This window comes from Puma concolor, chromosome E2, assembly GCF_028749965.1.
Source record: "Puma concolor isolate L17-30 chromosome E2, mPumCon1.1.hap2, whole genome shotgun sequence".
Lineage (NCBI taxonomy): Eukaryota > Metazoa > Chordata > Mammalia > Carnivora > Felidae > Puma > Puma concolor.
Window position 1 is genome coordinate 20,254,314 of NC_141681.1, and position 24,256 is coordinate 20,278,569.

The following is a 24,256-nucleotide window of genomic DNA, read 5'->3' on the forward strand; positions in this document are numbered from 1 at the left end:
ATTTGGTCTTCATCTCATTTCTGGCACAGAGCTCTTAAAACCCTTGGAGTTTCCTAAATGATGAGAGGTGTCTTTTGCTATTCTTAGCAACTCCCTTTCAACCACACCTGAGTTTGTGTTAGTGAGAGGACTGTTGCGGAAGGCACCTAAGGATGGAGGCTGGTTGCCAGGCGAAGCGACCTTGTGATAGAGAGTTCAGCCCCACCCACCGGCCTCTAGGAAGGGGCTGCAGACCGAGCTCTAAAAACTCTGAAGGCAAGAGTTGACAGCTTCCAGGCTGGTAAACCAAAATGTGTATGTACGTGCCAGGAGGGCCGTGCATTCCAAACTCTGCAGGACAGAGCTCCTGTGTTAGAGACGCTTTTGGACCTTGCCCTGTGTATCTCTCCATTTGCTGTTTAATTTTATCCTTTTGTAACTGGGGTGCAAGAGCACCTGGCTCCGGGGGTTCCAGACAGACTGGGTTCAGCCACTGGCCGCTGACAAAGTCCAAAGGCAGAGGTGAGTGGCGGGGAAAGAAGAAAGGAATTGATTTCAGGGAGGCGCGCCCTGGGAAGACCAGGAACGACGTCTCAAAGACATCTCCCACGTGCTGAAAATGCTTCCAGGTTTATAGAAGGAAAATGTGGGACAAAAGTCGGTGGGTACTTGTAGCTGGTCAGTAAAGGTCAGGTTGATCATTGTCTTGGGGTCGGCCCCACTGGCTCTTGCTGGCTCTTGCTGGCTCAGGGCAGTGCCTGTTGCTTGAGGGGACAGTTTCGGTTTCCATCACAGGATGCTTTGCTCACAGGGTGTTTGGCCCAAGTTAAGAGATAAACTGGAAAGAAGAACTCAATCAGAACAGACTGAGGTCAGAATGGGGGCAGTCGAAATTCTCTTTCATTTGAATATCGTTTGTAATAGACTGTGATAAATGATAAACTTCATATAAATCTAGAATATTCTCGGTGAAGCTTTCATGTCACTCTGCCTAACATTTCAAACACCTTTGCCCTAGTTACACTGCATTCTCCTTCCCTGCTTGGATTTTTTTCCCCCTTTGCACTTAACACTGCCTCGCGTACTGTATTTTTAATTTAATTTTTAAAAGCTTCTCCTTCATTAGAATATGGGCTAGAGAGCAGAGATTGTTTGTTTTGTTCACTGCTGTATTGAGTGGCCTATTAGATTTGCATATTCTTGAAACCGTTTTTAATATTTAAGATTGTAGGTGTTACCTTCCCACACAAATATGGTTGAAGTTAGCATACCAGAAACATTTGTAACTCATCAGTACAGTGTGTTATTTCTTGCCCAGGATTACTAGATCCAATTACAGGGGGAAGAAAAAAGTTGAGGAGTTTCCCTTATATGAACTACTTCTTTGTGAACTGATTGCAAGTCAGGCATGAAATTCAGATGGAGAATTCAAGTCTCTGCTTCTGCAGAGAATTGTAACAAGAGCGATCAGGAGACGCACAAAATGTGTGCTTAAAGACCCCCGTCTCAGCATGCTCTGACTTAAAATAGAAGCACAAACCATGTATTGATAGAAGTGTCTTTTATGATTGCTGTGTGGAAATATATTTTTTTTAATGTTTATTTTTATTTATTTTGAGAGAGAGAGAGAGAGGGCACAAGCGGGGCAGGAGGGGGTGGGAGCGAAGAGAGAGAATCCCAAGCAGGCTCTGGGCTGTCAGCGCGGAGCCGGACGTGGGGCTCGATTCCATGAACTGTGAGATCAGGACCTGAGCCGAAATCAAGAGCCAGAGACTTTTAACCGAATGAGTCACCCAAGCACCCCAGTGTGGAAGTATTGATGTTGATAGTGGATAGAGTGGCGCCACCCTGCCCTTCACGTGGAGATCCTGCCAAGCAAGTTAGCAATTGTGGGTGTGGGTTTTTCGTGGCTCCCGAGGCCCTGTTTGCTGGCAGTGTGCAAGTAACTGTGCTTTGGTGCCTCAGGAGGAAAGAGATGGGCTGGCCCTTCCCTGCCTTCAAAAAGCTCACGAGGCAGAGAGAGACATAATAGCAAGTTTAAAAAAGGGTAGAATGCTATCACAGATGAACAAGCCTTCCCAGGAGAAGGGGCAATCAAATAATGTCTGGCAGGGAGAGAGACAATCTGGGAAGGCATGGGGAGGAGGTGGCATTGAGTCCCGCACTGAAAGGCACATGTGGGACTCCAGTAGTCAGAGGTCACAGAGCAGCCCATGCCTTGGGGTTTTCCCAAAGTTTAATTATCTGGGGATCTTGTCAAACAACAACAACAACATTCTGACTCTGTAGGTCAAGGAGGAGAGGCAGAGATTCTGTACTTCTTGGGTGCCTAGGTGGCTTAGTCAGTTAAGCGTCCGACTTCAGCTCAGGTCATGATCTCACGGTTCCTGAGTTCTAGGCTCGTGTCGGGCTCTGTGCCGACAGCTCAGAGCCTGGAGCCTGCTTCGCATTCTGTGTGTGTCTCTCTCTCTGCCTGTTGCCAGCTCTCTGTCTTTCAAAAATACATAAACATTAAAAAAAAAAAAAAATTCTGCACTTCTGATGGGCTCTCTCGTGATGCTGCTGTTGGTGGCTCTAAGGACAAATCTGGGACCACCGAGTCGCCTGCCTATACCTCCTGGACCTTTGAAGTGGGGGCTCACCTCAGGTTCTGGCCCAGGCTTGACATGTGGTGGTCTGAGAAGTGCTCTGTTAGAGAAGCGGTAGAGTAGAGTAGAGGCTGGGAGACTAAGACTGATCTTAGGTTTTAGGTAAAAGACCACCTGGCCTGTCCTGATCATTGGCCCATTAATTCAGCCATTGGAACCCCTCCTCCTCCTCCTGAAATTTAAAAAAAAAAAAAAAAAAAAAAATTTTAATATTTGTTTATTTTGGAGAGAGAGAGAGAGAGAGAGAGCGACACACACACACAATCCAAAGCAGGCTCCAGGCTCTGAGCTGTCAGCACAGAGCCCGACTTGGGGATTGAAATCATCAACTGTGAAATCCTGACCTGAGCCCAAGTCGGCTGCCCAACCTACTGAGCCACCCAGGCACCTGGTCCTGAAATCTTTTTTTTGTTTTGCTTTTTTAAGTTTTGATTTATTTATTTATTTATTTATTTAAAAAAAATTTTTTTTTTCAACGTTTTTATTTTATTTTTGGGACAGAGAGAGACAGAGCATGAACGGGGGAGGGGCAGAGAGAGAGGGAGACACAGAATCGGAAACAGGCTCCAGGCTCTGAGCCATCAGCCCAGAGCCCGACGCGGGGCTCGAACTCACGGACCGCGAGATCGTGACCTGGCTGAAGTCGGACGCTTAACCGACTGCACCACCCAGGCGCCCCGGATTTATTTATTTTGAGAGAGAGAGAGAGTGAGTGACAGAGGGGCAGAGAGAGAGGGAGAGAGAGAATCCCAAGCAGGCTCCATGCTGTCTGCGTGAAGCCCGATTCAGGGCTCGAACACATTAACCATCAGATCATGACCTGAGCAGAAACCAAGAATCAGATGCTTCACTGAGCCACCCAGGCACTCCCCATCCTGAAATCTTTTAAAAGCTTACCTGGTAATTTCCACTGATACCTGTTTAACTATGAGCTCTGATCTCCGGGGACATATTGCTGGAATATTACTTTGGTTCTTCAGAAAGAAACCGATGCCGGGGCGCCTGGGTGGCGCAGTCGGTTAAGCGTCCGACTTCAGCCAGGTCACGATCTCGCGGTCCGTGGGTTCGAGCCCCGCGTCGGGCTCTGGGCTGATGGCTCAGAGCCTGGAGCCTGTTTCCGATTCTGTGTCTCCCTCTCTCTCTGCCCCTCCCCCGTTCATGCTCTGTCTCTCTCTGTCCCAAAAATAAATAAACGTTAAAAAAAAAAAAGAAAAAAAAAAGCAACCGATGCCATTACTGGTAAAATGTTCAATGTTTTTATAAGCTGCTGTTCCAACTTTTTCTGACCAAGTACAGTGATAACTTTTATTTTTTAATTTTTTATTAAAAAAGTTTTTTAAAGTTTATTTATTTTGAGAGAGAAGGCAAGCAGAAAAGAGGCAGAGAGAGAAGGAGGGAGAGAGAATCCCCAGTAGGCTCTGCACTGTCAGCACAGAGCCCAGTGTGGGGTTCAAACCCAGGAACTGTGAGATCATGACCTGAGCCAAAATCCGGAGTCAGACTCTTGCCTGTCTGAGCCACCCAGGCGCCCCTCCAGTGATAACTTTTAAAAAACGTAGCTCATGAATTAATTAGGTAGGCCTCACTTTTAGGGACTTGTAACTGGGAGAAGGAGGGATTATACTCGTCCCTGTCTTAAAGCCCTCAGGGGTCCCAGTCGGCCTGCATGACCTCCGCTTGAACCACCCGGGCAGTTGCAGATGGCATAAACGGACACCATTTGGACCCTGCCCTCTCCGTGTTTGGCATAATTGTGGTGGGGACTATAAATTGGAAACGTGTGTAGGCAGAGTCCACTTACTGGTGGCAGAGGCAGAACTGAAAACATCACAGAGATGTTCCTTTCTGTTTCCTCACGAGGGCCACACCCGGACGGTGTCGGGGGGGCTGTCGTGCGAGGTGTCCGCATCAGGAATTCTACCCTCTATACCTGTTTCGTAAGAATTTCATCAGGTTGTGTTCCTGACGGTGATGCTGTCGTCCCCAGAGAAAAACTCTGGCTGCATATGGTGGTGGTGGAGTTTTAGTTAAACGTGGCAGGCACATACGTCCACGGCCATGTACTAAATATACACATACATGTGTGTTTCCAATTTTCTTCCTAGATTTTGGCCCTGATTGCTTTCATCTGCATAGAGACCATCATGGAGTGCTCTCCGTGTGAAGGCCTCTACTTCTTTGAGTTTGTGAGCTGTAGTGCATTTGTGGTGACTGGAGTCTTGCTGATTCTGTTCAGTCTGAACCTTCACATGAGGATCCCCCAGATCAACTGGAACCTGACAGTGAGTATAGGTCACCACGCTCTGACCCTGGGTGCCGCTCGGCTCCGAGGGAAATTTGGAACCTCTCCGTGTGCTGTTTGGTTCCAGTTCATTTTGATACTTAAATATTTTGTTGTAATTCAACTGTGAAATTTTAAATTTCTTTACTGGGTTGGATGAAACTATAAGGTAATTTGAATCTTCACTAATGGTAAAACCATCATAAAAATTATTTTGACCCCTTTAAAGATGTCATTTCAATTTTATGATCCCCAGAGAAGATTGCTAATGTTGATATTTACAGAATCTGGAAAGAGAAAATGGAATTAATACCTTTATTTTTTTTTCACACTGGACCCAAAAGCCATTTACAAAAGTATTGATTCAGGAAGAATTGAAATTATGAATGAAAATGACCAATGAGTTGCAAAGCCTAGGATTATCATTAAATTCAAAGCAACTGGTAGGACGCAGAGGGTTTGGTGGTTTGATCAGAGTCTTGAGTGGAAAAAGCGTGCCCTCTCGACGGTTTGGGTTCTTAATGACTGGCTCACCCTCTGATCAGCATGGGAAGCTTAGGTCTGGTCCCTCCCGGGCCCCTGTTCCTGGACTTGGGTTACTTTTCCTTACCCTGCTGAATGAGAAAGGAAACTTAATAATAGCACTTGGTTTTCTTGATGTTTCTTTGCAAACACTCACATGCAAGAGCCCAAAGGAAATCGGTCAGAGACACAAGAAAGCACAGTCAGCTGCCTCCCCCTCTGTGCCTCCTGAGAAGCTGCAGGGTGGCAGGAGCAGGGAGGGTGCTGCAGACCGCCCATCCTTGTGTGAGCTCCTGTCTTGCTGCCTAGTGCTGGGTGTGTGCGGCAGCATGGAAAGTGTGCCCCGGGTGCAGGAGCCAGGGAGGAGGTCCCCTGGCCTGGGAAGGCCACCCCCATGGTGATCCTGTGGGGTACGGAGAGGAGCGGGTCTTCCTGGCAGAATACTCTGTGTGTTGTTCGAACTCCTGGGAGGGAATATAAAAGGAGAGCTGAACTAGAAAAGCTGATTTCAGTCGAAAACTCAGCTGGATTTGTCCTGGTTTTGTGACAGGTTTTAGCATCTCAGGTGGTTTTTATTTTTATTTTTTTAATGTTTGTTTATTTTTGAGAGAGACACAGTATGAGCAGGGGAGGGCCAGAGAGAGGGAGACACAGAATCCGAAGCAGGCTCCAGGCTCTGAGCCGTCAGCACTGAGCCCGACACGGGGATTGAACTCACAAACCGCGAGATCATGATGCAAGCTGAAGTCAGACGCTTAACCGACTGAGCCACCCAGGTGCCCCAGCATCTTAAGTATTTTTAATTTTTTTTTTAATATTTTTTTAATGTTTATTTATTTTTGAGACAGAGAGAGACAGAGCATGAACGGGGGAGGGTCAGAGAGAGAGGGAGACACAGAATCCGAAGCAGGCTCCAGGCTCTGAGCCATCAGCCCAGAGCCTGACGTGGGGCTCGAACTCACGGACTGTGAGATCATGACCTGAGCCGAAGTCGGACGCCCAACCGACTGAGCCACCCAGGCGCCCCTCAAGTATCTTTAAGATAAAGTTTGTGTTCTCTATTAAAAAATGTTCACAGAGTTGTGAGCGTTTATCCATTTAAATTGACAGTGTAGTAGACAGAGGGCATAGGACAACCTCATTAGCCTCCTCCAACCGGAATGCAAAGTGCCGGAGGACCCGTTTGACAAAGAAGTGGCTGCCAGGAAGACCAGGGACTTTGAATTAGACATTTTTGGGCTCAAGTGCAAGGTGGTTCTTAAGATCTGTGTGTGACTCTGGGCAGGTCACTTACAGCCGCATGTTGAAGGCCACCATTGGTAAGGTGAGGCAATAGTATTTTACAGGCTTGTTTTAAGAAGGAAATGAAACAATGTGTATAAGGGGACCTCAAGCCAGTGTGCGCTGCTGCCTGCATAAGAAGTATTTTTTTTTTATAATTTAACTTTATTTTTTAAGATTTACATCCAAATTAGTATATAGTGAAGCAGTGACTTCAGGAGTAAATTCCTTAATTCCTTACCCATTTAGCCCATAACCCTGTATAAGAAGTATTAATATTATCACAAGTGAGAGTGGTTTTCTTTTTTTTTTAACTATTAACAAAATTTTTTAAATATTTGTTTATTTTTGAGAGAGAGAGCAAGCAAGTGGGTGAGGGACAGAGAGAGGAGACACAGAATCCAAAGCAGGCTCCAGGCTCTGAGCTGTTAGCACAGAACCCAACGCGGGGCTTGAACTCACGAACTGTGAGATCATGACCTGAGCCGAAGTTGGACACTGAACTCACTGAGCCACCCAGGTGCCCCACGAGAGTTGTTCTCTTCAGCCACATCTTTCTCCTGCAGACTTCTGCCAGGATTGGCTTTACTCCCTTAATTCAGTCTTATCTTCTGATTTGACAGCTGTGAATCTGTTAAAAGACTTTACACTGCAGCTTTATAACTAATTCGTATTGGTCTTTATCCCCAGAAATACATACTTAGTGAGCTTTCTGGAATTCATATTTTTTCTATTTTTTTTTAAAGTTTACTTATTTTTGAGAGAAAGAGAGGGCGCAAGCAGGGAGAGGCAGAGAGACAGGGAGACACAGAATCTCAAGCAGGCTCTGTGCTGTTAGCACAAAGCCCAACACGGGGCTCGACCTCATGAACCGAGAGATCATGACCCGAGCCGAAATCAAGACTTGGACACTTACCCAACTGAGCCACTCAGGCGTCCTGGATTTTCCTATTTTAATCATGAAGGGCTTTCTGCTTGGTGCCTACCACATTATTCAGTCATACTGAAGTGCCTCTTTTTCACTGGGAAGTTAACATACATCATTTTCTTCTGGACGGTGTCGGTGGAGCAAACACCTGAGTGAGTGATGTGGTCACTTGAGAATGCTTTCAATTTTTTGGGATCCTTTTTCCAGAATTTCCACCCCCCCATTTTTTTTTTTAAGTTTATTTATTTATTTTGAGAGAGAAAGAGAGGGAGGGAGGGAACCCCTAGCAGGCTCCACATCATCAGTGCAGAGCCCGATGTGGGGCTCGAACTCATGGAGCCGTGAGATCATGACCTGAACTGAAACCAAGAGTTGGATGCCCAACCACCTGAGCCACCCAGACGCGCTGAGAATTTCCAACCTTTTAGAGCAGATGAAGGTGTTTGCTTATCCAACAGAAGAGTATGTGAGTACATGAACTTGAGGAGGTAGTACTTACTGAGGAGAGCTCAGGTCATCTATTCTTTGGGAGGGGAGAAAAAGTGAGCTCTTCAGGGCTGGACACAGCTTATTGGGATTGGGTTTCCCAGTTGGAATCCCTACAGAGGGTTGGCCTTGGCTGTGTTGTGTTTTTCTAACAAGGCGGTAGGAGTTATTGTCATCAACAGAGCTTGCTAGTGAATGAAATAGGGTGTGATTAGTATAGATTTAGCAAAATGGTCGTTCAGGAGCCTACATTGACATAAAAATATTCATGAAAAATGGCACATAAGGAGGAGGTTGCAAAGTGTGTATTTTATACAAGCATTATTTGATGCAAGCAGAAAGATTCTGTTAGCTCTGGGTTTGCTTGTTTGTTTGTTGATGAATCTATGGGACTTACCACGTGGTATTTGTTTTTCTCTGTATATTAGGGGCTCATATGCCTGTGTGTCCTCTCTGTGTTTACCTTGGTTAGCGTCCCAGGCCTCTTGCCCCACCCCTTCCTTCTCTTCTCTCATCCCTTTCCCACCACTGAAAGCCCACTAGCTGCTCCCAGTCTCCCTAGCTGGTGCTACGAGCCCGTCAGGGCCTGCTCAGCCTAACTTCGTAACCAGCAGGGAGGTCTGCACGTGCTGTCTCTCCTGCCCTACTCCCAATCTGTGTTTTCCCACCTTTCACTGTCAAATACAGATCATTCAGAAAAATTCATTAAAATGTACAGTTGAATGAAGAATGATAAAGACGGTGGAGTCACCGCTTGGGTCAAAAGGTAAATTTGACGTTCTTGAGAGTACTCTGGTCGTGATCTCTGGGGCCTCCATGTTCCTGGATCCCCAGGCTATTCCTCAGTTCTCCCCTCACTGAACATGTTTTAAATATATATTTTTTTTCATTTGAGAGAGACAGAAACAGTGCCAGTGGGGGAGGGGCAGAGAGAGAGAAGGAGAGAAAATCCCAAGCAGGCTCCACGCTGCCAGCACAGAGGCTGATGCGCAGCTCCAACCCATGAAACCGCGAGATCATGACCGAGAGTCAGACACCTAACTGACTGAGCCACCCAGGCGCCCGCCCATCTCCTCACTGAACATTTGAGCGGAGTCTGCCATGGAACGCTCTGTTCCTGCTGCTGTACTCTCCACTCTTGCCTGCCCTGATATTACCCTGTCCTGGCTTTTCTCCTTCCTCCTTGGTTTCCTTTTCAGTGCCTTAGCGGCCCTCGCTCATCCCACAGACCTCTCCGGATCAAAAACTCAGGTTGGTTGGGTGGTGAGTTGGGACAGTCTGAGTCACCCAGAGGAGCCACCTGAAGAGCCCCAAGGACTTGGCCGTGACTCATTGTGTGGGGTTTCTGACACAACTTTTTACACCAAATGTGTCTTTTTTTTTTTTTTTTTTTTTCTGACACCAAATCTGTGTAGTTTTTCCAGACCGAGCAGTTCTCTAATTCTCTGACACTAACTAGGTGTCCAAAAACTCAACTCCATTCCGACACTAATGCCTACAGTTGACACAGATCCCCAGGCGAAGGGCTTAGTTCCTCGAGACTGCCCCCACTTCGCACACCTGCCACAAATGGAGCTCCCAGGTCACCTGCACCAACTGCAGATTTGGGCGTTCTCACAGCTGCCTCCTCAGGTTCGTAGTTCTCTAGAGTAGCTTACAGAACTAGGGAAAAGTGCTTACTTATGATTACTGGTTTGTTGTAAAGGATACAACGCAGGAACAGCCACGTGGAAGAGATGTGTTATGTGGAGGGCAGGATCCAGAAATCTCAATGTGCTGGAGCCTCTGACCTCCTGGAGTTGGGGTGCAGCACCCTCCCTGCCTGGGTGTGTAGTCACCAGCTCGGAAGCTCCCTGAACCCCGTCATTCGGAGGTTTTTAGGGAGGTCTCATTATGTAGGCATGATTGGTTAAAATCGTTGGTCGTTTGGAGGTTGAACCCAATCTCTAGCCCTTCTCCCCTCCCTGGAGGTTGGTGCAGATGAGGCAGAAAGTTCTAACCCTCTAACAGCCTGGTTGGTTTTTCTGGTAACCACCTCCCATCCTGAAACTATCCAGGGGCTCCAGAGAGTCACCTCATTAGCACAAACTAATGGTTGTTTATGGTTGAGAGGGGCTCCTTATGAACCACAAAAGACTCCCGTCATCCCAGAAAATGCCAAGGAACTGGGGACAAAGACCAAATACATATTTTTGTATTATACCACACATCCTTTCTGGTACTCCGTTTCTTTCCCCATAAAAGCAGAACAAAATAACACGTGTCCTACTTTATACATATTTTGGGTCATAATTAGGTTAGGATCTGTGAAGTTATACACACATGTGCACACGCACACACACACGCACACAGAGTTGGCACAACAGGGACTCCATGGAGAGTATTTGCCACTATCGTCAGTATTAGGATTGTCCCTTTGATACTGGGGCCATTCGAGCACAAGTCCGTGCGTGGTATAGACTGAGTGGCTGTGAACTTGCTCTCTCATCCTTGTGTAGAACCGATGCCAGAGCCAGCCACGGAGCCCCGTGGTTTGGGAGCAATTGCAGTGACAGGCTGGGGCCCAACCTGTTCACAACTATCTCACCTGTTATCAGTCCGGCAGACATGAACCGGATACCTACTTTGTGCCAGAACTTGGAACTGAAAGCACACGGCAGGTGGATGCAAGCTGCTTGCCTGTGGACAGGTGTGCTCCATCAGATCCAGTTTTGTGTGTGGCCTGGCAGGACACAGGCAAGGAGGTGGTGGATTCCCTGGGCAGGAGCCTGGAGTGGGCCAGTCAGGGGAAGTTCAGAGAAAACGCCAGATTCCAGCTGGGCCTTGAGAGATGAGTGGGTGACTCCTGGGCACAGAGTGTGGAAGGGTGGGGCACGTTACAGGATGGCCTGTTCTCGGGGACTGGCTTGGGCTTGTAGACTCGGGGCCTCTGGGGCTGGAGACCGGGGAGGCAGGCAGGTGGTTCTCCTACTCAGCCCCCGCTGACCCTGTGGTTGCCATAGGGCACTTCTGGAACGGTTTTTCAAAGGCAGCTAGAAGGTTGTTTGTTTGTTTGTTTGTTTTTAAGAACTTAGTTTTTTACGTACAGTCTTCTGGTGTTTTAATGTCGGTGTGTTCAAATTTGCTTTGAAAGCCATGCAAGTCAAACCTGTCTGTGGGCCAGATATGGTCAATAGGTCTCGGGTTCGCACCCTCTAGGCCACACCCTGTTGATCTGTTCTTGGAGTTACAGGGGTTCACATCTGTACCTCCTGGTGTGTCACTGAAGAAGGGACCCAAGTGTGTGTGTATGTGAGGGTGGTTTTCATTCTTTTCATGAGCCTGGGTGGCTCATTTGGTTAAGCATCCCGACTTTGGCTCAGGTCATGATCTCACAGTTCATGGGCTTGAGCCTGTTGTCAGGGGCTCTGTGCTGACAGCTCAGAGCCTAGAGCCTGCTTCTCATTCTGTGTCTCCCTCTCTCTCTGCCCCTCCCCCACTCGCTATCTCTGTCTCTGTCTCTGTCTCTCTCAAAAATAAACATTAAAAAAAAAAGCATTAAAGAAAGTTAAACACCACTGTTGACTACTCCCCCCAAAGCCTGTTCTAAGGTCATGTCCATGTGTGCCCCCTAAGGTGAAGGATGAACCTACAAGGCCTGATGTTTGTTTCATGGATGAGGAACTCACGTAGTTGATGCCGATGAACATGTGCAGTATTCCACTTTTAAGCCTTTTAATAAAGCCGTGCAGGGGAATAAGTGTTTGTTACAGAAAAATGGGAAGATACAGATAAAGGAAAAAAAAAATCATGTGATGATCCAACACAAATGAAAACATACGTCTACACAAAAGCTAGTAAGTTCATAATAGCATTGTTTAAAACAACCTGAAAGTGGAAATGACTCAGATGTCCAAAAACTGATGAAAAGGTAAATAACATGTGGGGTACCTGTACAATGGAATACTATATAGTAAGAGAAGGGAATGAAGTGTTGATCTGTGCTCCATCCTGAATGCACCTTAGAAATCTTAAACTGAGTGGGAGAAGCCAATCCAAAAGAGCACATAATATATAATTCTGTTTATATGAAATGTCCAGAATAGGAAGATCCAAAGAGACAGAAAGCAGGTTAGTGGTTGCCTGGGATTAGGAGAGGGATGAAGAATTAACTGCTAATGAGTTTCTTTTTGGTGCTGAAAATGTTCTAAAATTAGATAATGGTAGGTGCGCCTGGGTGGCTCAGTTGGTTAAGTATCTGACTCTTGGTTTCAGCTCAGGTCATGATCTCATGGTTTGTGAGTTCGAGCCCCATGTCTGGCTCTGTGCTGACAGCATGGAGCCTGCTTGGGGTTCTCTGTCCTCTGTCTTTGTCCCTCTCCACCTCTCTCTCTCTCTCTCTCTCTCTCTCTCTCTCTCTCTCTCTTCTTCTCTCTCTCTTTCACCCTGTCTCAAATAAATAAATAAACATTAAAAAAATAAAATTAGATCATGGTAATTGAATTGCACATCTTAATTGGGTATATTATATGGCATATGAGTTCTATCTCAATAAAGTTATTAAAAAGTCATACGTGATACAAACCATTGGGATAACCACTTGTAAAACTTGATATAAGCTTCTAGACTATGTAGACTATCTTTCACCTAGGCATGTATGTTGTGATAACGTGTGTGGGGGGTGGTGTGGAATGGAATCATTAGAATTATGCTTTTTCACTTAAACTATTTTAAGTATATTTCATGTTAAATATACAACTTCACCATAATGACTGCATAGTGTTCCATTGTGGAGATACCATTTTATTTAACAACTCCTTTATTCTTGAGCATTTTGTTTGTTTCCAGTTTTTGAGGGGTTTTTTTGTTTTTGTTTTTTTGGTTTTTTTTTTTTTTTTTTTTGCTATGTTAAGGATTATGACGAACATCCTTATACTGAGACCTTTGCACTAGTGTGATATTTAAGATGAATTTCCAAATGTGGAAATCATAGGCAACACGAACCTTTCTAAAACCTTTGATGCATATAGGCCCTTGACCAATTTATATTTTTACACTGTCACCAATAATGTACATACTATTTGGTTTGATGTTTGGCCTCAGCATGTATCACAAAACTCCCCCCACTTCTGAATAGTGTTTGTTTTGGAAAGTACATTTTATATTCTTTATTCCTACAGCACCTTACCCAGACCTGAGCATTTTAACTGAACACTTCCTGGTTTGAATTTGTGAAAAACTTGCCCTTACTTCACATTGGTCACAGCTGAAAACTGTTGTGCTGGCAGACGGTTTCTGAACAGAGTTTTGTAGTTGGCGTTTGCTTCGCTCTGTGAGCCCCTAGGGAAGCCCGCACCAGCAGTGTGCTGGGGTTCCTGCTACATAGGCTCAGTACCTCTGTGATGAGAACGTTGCTTTTTTGCAACTTTGGAAAGAGATGACGGGGCACCTGGGTGGCTCATTTGGTCGAGCGTCCGACTCTTGATTTCAGCTCAGGTCATGATCCCAGGATTGTGGGATCAAGCCCCATGTTGGGCTCTGTGCTCTCATCATGGAACTTGATTGGGATTCTCTCTCTCTCTCTCCCTCTCTCTTCCCCTCCCCAACTCCGGCACACATACACACGTCTGCGTGTGTGTGTGTGTGTGTGTGTGTGCGCGCGCGCGCGTGCGCGCGTTAGCACGCACATTCTATGTCGCTCTCAAAATAAATAAACATTTTTAAAAAAAAGGAGATGGCCCTTGAGGACCCACCTGGTGTTGATGCACAAACAGTCCAGCATTTCCCCTGGATTTTGCTTCCCTGTAGAGATTATATGGACTCTGGTATGACACCGGCTGTCAGCATCCCATTGTCACATTGGCGGTTACAGAAGCAGCAATTAATGTACAGGGAACCGTAGCTGTGAGTGTCTCCACCTGACCCCTAGAATAACTCTGTGAGGTGGGGGTACTGTTCCCACATGAGACACAAGAAGCAAAATGGCTTGTCCCAAGTCATGGTGGGTAAGGACCCACGTCAGGCTGACACTTAATCGATGTGCTCTGTTTGTCTTCACAGCTGAGACAGGAGTTAAATCTTGGAAGCATTGGATACCTAACCTCATTTGCTTTGCAAAAAACTTAGGAGAAAATCCTCTAGGTTTTAGCCATAGAGACCCATGAAAGACCATGCATAAGAAAGAGCATGAGGTCTGGCTAAGTGAGTTCTCTAGGTCTAAAAACCCATGCACTTGCCAAGTCACAAATGAATGAGGGGGGGTGAGTGGCGATGGAGGGCACTTGGCCAGTTACAGTACATTCTGGACTTCTGGGGAGTGCTGCCCATGCTGAGGTGATTTTAACGTAGTTTGAAAAGATGACAGTAGAACTCAAAATGGTAATTAATGGTGCATGTCCTTAATGGGTTAGCAGTTTGGGTTTCTGTAATAATGCATTAAGAAATGACAACGTGGTTGATTAAAATGTGGATTTTGCTGTGGTGACATATCAAGTAGCATCATCATAAGCTGGTGTCATCTTTGCCTTCCTTTGTGGGACCAGTACCCCTGGGCCATTGAGACTAAAATATGGTGTCATCAGAGAGGCTGGGCCTTGTGCTGCTTTTAGGGCAAAGCAGGAAATCATTCTTTCCAAGTGACTTTATCTTCTTCTTTAGGATTTGGTCAACACTGGACTCAGCACTTTCTTTTTCTTTATTGCTTCGATTGTACTGGCTGCTTTAAACCACAAAACCGGAGCAGAAATTGCTGCCGTGGTAAGTGAACTCAGGCTGATTTGTGCACCCTGTGACTTGCTCTCCTCTGTCCCCTAGCCTGCGTCCTGCTCGTTCTTCCCTAGCTTTTTCTTTGCTAACGATGTTCTTACTGAGTCAGTGGAGGTCCTGGTTCCTTCAGCGCTATGGTTCTCAAAGTGTGGTCCCCAGAAGAGCAGCCTCAGCATCACTGAGGAACTTGTTAGAAATGCCATTCCCAGGCTCCCCCAGAGCTACTGAATTAGAGAGCCCCAGTAATAAGCCCTCCGGGTGATTCAGGTGCATGCTCAAATTTGAGAATCACTGCTTTAGTCTGTTTCCAGAGCCCTACGTGTCTGTTAGTGATGTTACTTTTAAGAGCCTTATCTGTCAATGTGTGGGGGAGAATCTTAATGAAGAAGAAGTAGGTCTGACTCCATGTAGCAGTCAGGTGACATGTTTTTGTTCTTTGAGGTGGAATGCCTTCGGGGGAGGGTGGGAACCAGATAACCTTAAGACTTTCACGCTCTGTGTTTTGCATTTCTATATTGCTCTGTATTTATAATGAACATGTAGCACTTTTGCCATGGTGGGGGGGCTGCTGGTTTGAAACGTTTGTAAAAAATATTAAGCCAGCTACTGTCCCTAGTGTCACTCAGTGGATTCATCATCAGTCCTTTCAAATCATTAAAATTATACTGCTTTTTACCCCGGAGCTGACCACCTGGAGCTGCCCAGGGGCGAGGCAGCTGGACAGCAGACAGAGGCTTGGGGGGCTGTGATTTGGAAAGTCAGGCATTATGGCTTGATTAGGGGCTGACACCTGAGACCATCATTTTCTGTCTATATGGTATTTTGGTCTACATTTTACTTTCTTACCTGGGACCAGTGGCCATGAAGGTGTTGTAAAAGAGGCACTTCTGTGATTGTTTGTTTTTTAACTTTTTTTAACGTTTATTTATTTTTGAGAGAGAACGTGCACAGGAGGGCCAGAAAGAGGGAGACAGAGGATCCGAAGCAGGCTCTGCGCAGTGAGCATAGAAGAGCCCGACACGGGGCTCAAACCCACAATCCCCGAGATCACGACCTGAGCCAAAACCAAGAGTTGGCCGCTTAACCGACTGAGCCACCCAGGCCACCCTTGTTTGTTTGTTTTTAATAGATCCAAAATACTTTAAAAGAAGTCTTGGGCTGTCTTCAGGTGATGCAGAACTTTATGTGGGTCGTGTTCACTGCGCACTTGGCCACAGTCAGACAGCTGAATATCAGTGGGTCTGGGCATTGTGGGTACAGCTGGGACAGTTGCACACATCTCGGGTGAACGTGAGCTGCTCAGGGCAGGTCCTGCCCTCACACCCGGTACGCGGCTGACGTGTCTGAGGACTGACCGTGCCCGTGTTTTGCAGATATTTGGCTTCTTGGCAACCGCGGTATATGCAGTGAACACGTTCCTGGCGGTGCAGAAATGGAGACTCAGCATCCACCAGCAGAGTGCCAGTGACTACATCCGAGCCCGCACGGAGTCCAGAGACGTGGACGGTCGCCCTGAGATCCAGCGCCTGGACACATGAGCACCTGCCATCCTCCTCCCTCTTGTCCCCGTGCCCATCCTTTCAGACAAGTTTTCTTTCCCTCATCATGTCAGATTTTCCCGTGATTAAGTTGAATTTTGTCCTCTTTGGTGAAAGTTCATCCTGGGAAAGGGTTTTCAGAGCCCCCGTTGGCAGGTATTTGAGGCAGGGAGCCGTCGTGCCCAGCTGTTCTGACCGAGGCGGGCGGCAGAGGCCTGCCGATCGGTCCAGCGTTGGGTGGCCGTGGTTGCCGCCGACCTTACCGGCTGCCGCGTCTGCTTTAGGTCTTCGCTGTCCCCGAGCACAGGCTTCACATCTGACTCCGAGCCACCCTGTCATATATTTTTGTGACAGCTCAAGACTTTGGATTAATGGGGGCTGCTAGGAGGGGGTGGAAATCAAGGAATGAAGGTGTGGGGTTGGCAGCGATCGCCGGGCAGCCCCCTCGCGAGCTCCGGGGCACCATTTAGTCTTGCTGCCCGGAGCCTCCCCTGCTCCTCGTCTTCCACTCCTGGGGCGTCGACACACCCAGCACAGGCCCAGAAAGCCACGCGTGACGCTGAGGGTCTTGGTGATGGGGGCGCTGGTGGAGCTCTTTGCTGGGCCCAGACTTTACGGGGATGGGAAAAGCTGCTGCCCTCTTGGGGCCGTTCAGTGGGACTGCTGACATGCGGGAAGGTCACCTTTTGGTTCCCACCCTGCTGAGAAGTCACTCAATTAATTCTTCCTGAAATGCGTCACTTCCCTGAATCCCAGATTCTCCTCCGGGAACGTGGGGACCATCTTGTTTTCCAGTTTCAGACCCACCCTTACTACTTGGAGGCCGAATTGCAGGCTTCCTGCAATTTTGCCTTCTCAGGTAAAAGCCACAAAAAAAAAAAAAAACAAAAAACAAAACAAAACAAAACATTCCACCAACCAGAATGCCGGCACCTTTGCTGGCTTCATGGACCACAGGTGGGGACACACCTGTTTTAGGGATGTATGCGAATTTTTAAATGCCTGAGGACAGTTGTAAAGTGATTCTGAGTAGGTTTGTCTAGGATTTGAAAATACTTGAATTTCCAGCACGACACACCCTTTCACTGATGTTCCAGAAGGCACGGGTTGTGGCTTTTGTGCCTCAGGGTCATGACTATGAACATCGACCTCGGAAGTTGCTGGGGAAAATTCTAGTTATGTAAGGTTTTGGATGGATTCTTGATAAAGTGAAGATGATTGTGGTGAATGTGTTACATGAATCCCTTTGAGGCTGTAGGTTTTTTTGTTTGTTTTTGGTTTTGTTTTTTTTCTCGCTGGGAAACTATAATTGTATCTTTCATGGAAAAATTGCCCGTAACTTGCTGGGTTTTCACTCTCTGAACTGTTTTGAATGTTTACAAACCTCCGTGTTCCTCTACTATTCTGTGTCTGGCTGTCACCAGGGAGGAAACCCGCCCTGCCCCAGTGGGGATGGGGTGGGGGGCGGCAGCGGGTTTGCAGCCCGCGGAGGATCCCCAGGATCTTGTCTAGTAGTGAATGACTGCAGCTTTTGCCGCGTGCTGCGTGAGGAGAGAGCGAACACGAGTGTGTGCTCGGAGGTGGGGAGCAGAGCAGGTGCGAGAGGGTGTCATCCGTGCACCCGTGGCATCGCACGCCTCGCAGAAGAGCAGCGTCTCATTTCCCAGCGCAGGGACCACTGCTAGGCAGGTGGTTCTAGGGGAAACGGTACCTTCCACATCTGAAGGGTCGGGGCTAGGGGTCAGCCGCCTGAACCAACCGTCCGGAACTGGCCGAATTCTGCTGCGGTTCCTTGTCCGCGTCAGGGGCGGTGGGCTGTCGGTGCAGACCCCGCCGGCCCGGTGGTCACGCACCTCCCCTGCGCCCACACGGGTCCGATCGAGCCCCCTTCCCATGCGTGTTGTGAGGCGGCACCAGTCACGCCTCACAAACTTTGAACTTCTTATGTGTAGTGACTTGTGAGGAGATGATGACATCTGGATTTTATCTGTTCATTTTTATGTATTTATTTTGCATTTGTCGACTGTGTCTGCATAGTCTGAAATGGGCTTCTCTCCCTCTGAGATTTCCACTTAGAAACAGGGCCACAAAGACCCAGCCTCGCATTGAGTGGGGCCCACGTGGAAGGACCACCCTGAGCTTTATCAGGAATCTGCTGGGAGTCATGTTACTTGGCCTCAGTAAAAAGCCGCCTTTGAAGTGAGATCAAGAAAAAGAATACCACTCGGGCAGGATTGTTGCCCAAGTTTTTCCAAGTGGCTGCAATAAAACCAGTTTATCACCTGGTGGAAAAGGGCCTGTTGGCCTCCCGAGGATGTGTTGAAAGCTGCAAGTAGTGGTTCTGAAGCCCATTGCAATTGTAAATGCTTATAGGTGATAAAAAGTGACGATCCCTTGTGCCACCGAGGGACGTAGTGGTCGCTTTGCATCTTAGTGTTAGAATCTTCGGAATTATTTATGTCCCTGTAACTATTTAATATCCTTTGTGCCATGAGGCTCCCCCATGGTTTCTGTAAATATATTTCTTTATATTTAATTAGCTCCCACTACAGCCAGAAGCAGCCAGCTCTCTTACTGGTGTGGCGCAGAGCCCGGGAGCAGACCTCCTCGCGCGGCAGCGTGGCGGGGGCAGTTCTGAGAGGAGAGTGTGGTTGTCTAGGGCGAATGTGACGACACTTGTTTTTCTTATGTTGCCTCTGTGTGCAAACAGGACAATCTAGATTTAGGGGGCGCTTAGCAGGACTTTAGTTTTGTTTTTGCAAATTGAAGGAAGCCTATTTGTGCATGTAATGGTTCCAATGTGGACCACATCCATTTGGTTTGGGGTATTTTAAGGCTGAGGCAATCTCAGTGTTTCTCAGTTTTCTGGTAGGAGGATGCTGGCTTTCGTAGTTTGTGCCAAACTTGATGGGAACTGCAGTTGCTGTGTAGATTGGACTTCGTGCCTGGAGACCTTGTGGTGGCGACCTTCCAGCCTCCGGTGGAACCCCTGGTGGTTTTAGATAGATGCACACCGACGTCTTCAGAGAAAGTTGATCTTGGCACTGATTTTGGTTGATGTGGTATTTTCTCCCTCAGATTCTCCTGTATGTTTCCCTACAGGGTTGAAGGCGTGGAGGGAGGGAGAGGTCTTTTTCTTTTCATACAGAAAGATTACAGTCATGGAGGCCGAAAGTCGCTCGTTGGTCCCATAAAAAGCCAGGGAAGGACAAAGGTAGTCACAGATTAAAACCTTATAGGACAAGTTTGATTCAAAGTATTTTATTTTAGATTTTTACTCTGTGCAGAAACACTCATCCCAGAGAGGTTACCTTTGCCCACAAAAAGGCAAGGATGTAGTGGCCTGTCCAGTCCTGGTCTCGGCGGCTGGAACTGAAAAGCCAGCGGGGACAGAGCCTGGCTGGTCACATGGGAGCCAGCGGGACCCACTGGCTCTGAGGGCTTGACTCTCGGGGGTGGACCACAGCCCCGGCCCTCAGGGCACCACGACTGTCCCCTGGCAGGGAGGCGCACGCCTGTGCGTAGGCATGAAGTGTATCTGACGTGTTAGATGGTGAGAGCTTTTGACTCCATTGAAAACATGTCTACTCTTTTAAAAAGGTTGCCACTTCCTCTGCCTTTCTCTGATGGTTTCTTAGCGATTCAGACTTGGGTTCAGCCACAGGCGGTCTCTTGAGGCGAGGAGGCACTCTTTTGTCTGCACATGTGTATGGATTCTTGCTTGCAACGAACGAGCCTGGAATAAGGCCTCCGTATATTATGTCCTGTGTGCGGTCCAAGCTCACCTCGTCGTGCAGACAATCATGTGCTGTTTGGAAGAAACTCCTCACCTCTCCACGTGTCTAAGAGGTGGCCCAAGTTCTAATCTCTGTCTGTGCAAGATTTTCTGTGAGTTCTCAGAACCAGCCCTAACGTAAGTAGTGTGTGGAGGCGATGTGTGGCCAATTTAGTGATTCTGGAAGGCAGTGATGACTTAAGTGGTTCCCACCGTGCCATCCGTGTTCAAAACCAGGCAACCGGGAAGTCATCCTGCTACTTCCCGACTGTCATTTTCTCCATATCTTGTTTACAGGAAAATAAGGACATTAAACAGGTAAAGGCAAAAAGCACTTTCTAGGTAAAGGCTACTGCCAATTGATTCTCTCTAGGAAAATAAAAAGTTGTTCTCTGCCCCAAGGGACTGTCATTAGCTTTTGAGGTCCCCAGACGCCTTTTTGGTTCCTAGTGAACTTTGCAGAACCCAGGACTTCTGTCTGCCTCAAATTTTTCTTACCTTATCAGCACCCACTCTCAGGACCAGCTGGGCAACAGACTGGAGAGTGGAGCAGGGGCAAGAATGGGAGGTGATAGGAGAGAGGGGCCCAGCACACCCAGACTGCGTGCCTCTGGGGAACTGGCCATCACCCTGCATGTGGTCACCGACCCAGGCCATTTTGAAAAAATGTGCTTGGTTAACTACCTTCCTGTTCTCTTGTCTTTGGAAAAGTGAGGGCTGAGGTTTGCATTCAGCCTGCGAGCCAAAGCTGGATGTTGGGACCAGTATGCCTTGGAGCTCTGGGTCGGCTCTTGAGGTCTGGACAGGGGACTCAGATTCTGGTTTGGGTCCACCTTAGAGAGGACGCAGACCTAACACAGGCCTCCTTGAGCTTTGTCACCTTTCCTGGCTTTTTATAAAATCTCGTGTTTCCTCCTCTCTCAGCAGATATTATTGAGATCATAAGAACTGTGTGGTTGAAAGGTTATTTGAAACATTTGACCCTGTCCATTGCTTTTATTTAGAAACTGTCCCTGATAGAAAATACCCTTAAACTCTGTTAGATCTAGAAGAATTTTCTTCTGAAAATGAATGTTCCGTTTGACTTTTCCTTCACACCAGTAAGTGGCATTAGTGGCATTTATACACGCTTAGGCTTGAAACAGAGGAATGGGGCCGATGTGTTCTTCCTTCTTTGGTCTAGATTATATTTCTGTCCCATTTCGGTGCAATTTCTGAACCTTGGGGATTTTTTTTCCCTCTCTGGTTTTTCTTATCCCATAAATGTAACAATAAAGAAAAAAGTTACCTACAAGCCCACTGAGGTTGAAGCAACAGCAACTTGCCTAAAATAAAGTTTAGCTTATGGATCCTTGAATAGTGCATCTTGTTCCTAGGGTCAGTTTGTTTTCCGCATTTTCATGCCAAGACTTTAATTAGGGTGACCTGCTTGCTCATCTAGACACCTTGGAGCGGCAGGTTTTCCTTGGGATGCATTGTACGCAGAGGCCAGAGAGCCTTCGTTAAGGAGTTAATAGCCTGGACTCTAGTGGGCTGTCAGAACCTTTCTGGTTCCAATTTCCAGTAGGAACTGGTCTCAAATGACCTTAATCAGCTTTGTTGACAGGATTAGGGTGAGGTGAGGTTTCTTTTCATAATTGTGCCTCAGACCAGAGAAGGTAGGACACAGTTGATTCGGGTACTGGTTTGTATGGGACTCAGTCCAAAACTGTCACGTCGGAGTTGTCTCTGGAGAACGCTGCTGAACCCCAGTAGAAAGCATTTCCTGTTACCAGGAAACGAGGACAGTGTGGGGACCCGGTTGGTGCCTGTATCAAGCAGGGCCAGGTCTAACTGATGCCTGCCTCCTTCAGTGGGCCATTTTGCTTTCCTGCCTTTTCCAGAATTGATTTCGCAAGTTTCCCTTTCTGCAGAAGTGAAGGAGGCAAAGAATCAGAGCTTGAAGGGAGAATTGGCTGGTCCAAAGGCTGGGGGAAGGCTGGCTCGTGGGGAAGGACGAGGGCAGGAGGCCCAGATGGACCCCCAAGCTGGCCTAGACCTGCACGGGGGCTGACTGCTTCCAGCTCCTTCACTCTGTAACCCGTTTAAAAATGAGTTTTCAAAACCTGCCTCATGATGAAACTGACATATGTGGATAAAACCAATGCTTTTGTTAACTTGATTTTGATGTGGTTCCCTCTAAGAGAATGTAGGGATCGAAACTATTTGTATATGTTGAAATCTGTAGGGGTTCGGGAACCCGTGGCAAAAACACTTAACTATTTATTACAGGTATGACTGTATTTTTTTTCCCCCGAAGTAGGTAATTCTGTCTTTGTATATTTTAAGACAAATAATAATCACTTCACCTTCGGTGCCTTCTGTGTGTCAGTCACATAAACACTTGTCAATCATGGAACTGAAAAAAAGATGTACATTTAGTTAAACCAGATGACACTATTTTTGTAGCATGATGTTAGATCGTGTCCTTTTAATATCGCTTTTAGCAATGATGGCTTTGAGGTTTAGCCATTATCCCTTTAAACTTCGTTATGTATTTTAAAAAAGAGAAAAAAAACCACACCCACCTTGGCTCTTCCTGTCTCCTCTCTGCTGCTTTCTCCCCAGTGACTTGTTTCTGCTTATTTCAACAGTCTGAGAGTAAGCGTATATTTCTGTGAAATAATCAGTATAACTGCATTTGGCATTTTTAAAACACTTGTTCAGTTAGGGAGAGCCACTGCTCGCCTCAGACGGTAAGAGGAAAGTGGTTCTGTAGAAAGGAAAAGCATGGAACATCCGTGGCGCTCTGATTTTCCCCTTTAGGTCTGACGCAGTGAAGATCTCCCTTGCTGGCGGGCTGGTGAAGCAGAGGACCAGCTCAGGCCCACCTCCAGCCCTGCCTGGGAGAGAGGGGCTGCCCAAGGGGCCTCCACTGACTTTGGTTTGTGGACTCCTCGGGGTGGGCTCAGTGGCCCTTTCTGGTTTTGCGCTGGGACAAAATAGACTCCCTGCTATGAGGAGCTTGCTGACATTAGATAACGCTCTAGCTGCTCTGTTGGCTTTCCCACCCCTCCCATATCTATAGGACGCGAGTTCTGTGTGAAGAAAATTCTTTGAGTGAACTAGCTGAGCCACTGCAAAATGAAGGAATGGATTTACTCAAACTGTAGCTTCTTTTTTGTCCTTTGGAAGGGCCAGAAGATGTCATTATTTTAACAAAGGAAATGAAATCAGATGGCTAATAGCTCCAATATGATTATTCATTGGTACTTGGCCGGGTGGCACTTTTGGGGGGCAATGTTAACTTAGTAACGATTACATTTTGCTTCTTAGAAGTCTTTTTCCTTTAATCATTTAGGCACAGCTGTGGGGCATTCTGAGGTGATGCCCATTTGGCAAACATTGGTTTATGCTGTTGGAGGCTTTCCTGGCTTCTCAAACCCTGGCTTGTAGGTTTGACTCTATCCATTTGGAGTGGTGTTGGGGCCCCAAAGCCTTTGCTCCTGTGGGTTTGTCCCTGACAGCAGACAGAGCCTCACGTTGCCCTCAGTTTTGCCCCTTTATTTCTTTTGAAGGACCTATTTTTCACGGTACTCGTCCTGATTGTTTTCATAGTGTTCAAATCTGTATTTTTGTATGTAGAGGGAAATAATTTTCTCAGCACTAATCGTTAATAAATATTGTATTAAATTGTCACGAAGGAGTTCTTGTTTAATAAATGGACATGTAAAAATGGCATTGTCTCCTCGCTCCGACTTCCCTCCCGTCCCTTCAAAGGCCGCGGACCTAGTTCCCGAAACAAGCTTGTGAGGTGGTGGCTGAACACAGCCCGCCTCCGTGGCACAGGCCGGGGTATGGGTGTTGACAGGCAGCCTGGCTGGCTGAGCTGGGCAGGCAAGGTCCCACCGTGTACCCCTCTCGGTTTCTGCACATCAGCTTTCGGATGTATTTTCAGAACGTGTGTCAAAGCTGGGGCAGGATACCTGGGCCAAATGCCGACCCGGCGCTCTCCCAGTCTCCAAGTGTGGGGTCCCTCGTGCGACCAGTTTCCAAACCACGAGAGGCCCAGGTTCTGGCTATCTCAGAGGTGCC

General features: G+C 47.2%; 1 protein-coding gene across 2 annotated transcripts in view; it reads left to right on the plus strand.

The window, feature by feature from the left end:
- Positions 1 to 23,899, plus strand: part of CMTM4 (CKLF like MARVEL transmembrane domain containing 4) — a 70,833-nt gene extending 46,934 nt beyond the window's left edge. The window contains exons 2-4 of one of the 2 annotated variants that reach the window (XM_025920799.2): positions 4,733 to 4,909; positions 14,762 to 14,860; positions 16,243 to 23,899. In XM_025920799.2, the coding sequence (XP_025776584.1) occupies positions 4,733 to 4,909; positions 14,762 to 14,860; positions 16,243 to 16,407 (441 nt within the window). In that variant the 3' untranslated portion in view covers positions 16,408 to 23,899. The remainder of the gene's footprint in view (positions 1 to 4,732; positions 4,910 to 14,761; positions 14,861 to 16,242) is intronic. The other variant, XM_086689274.1, reaches the window with a different exon arrangement.
- The last annotated feature ends 357 nt before the right edge of the window (positions 23,900 to 24,256 follow it).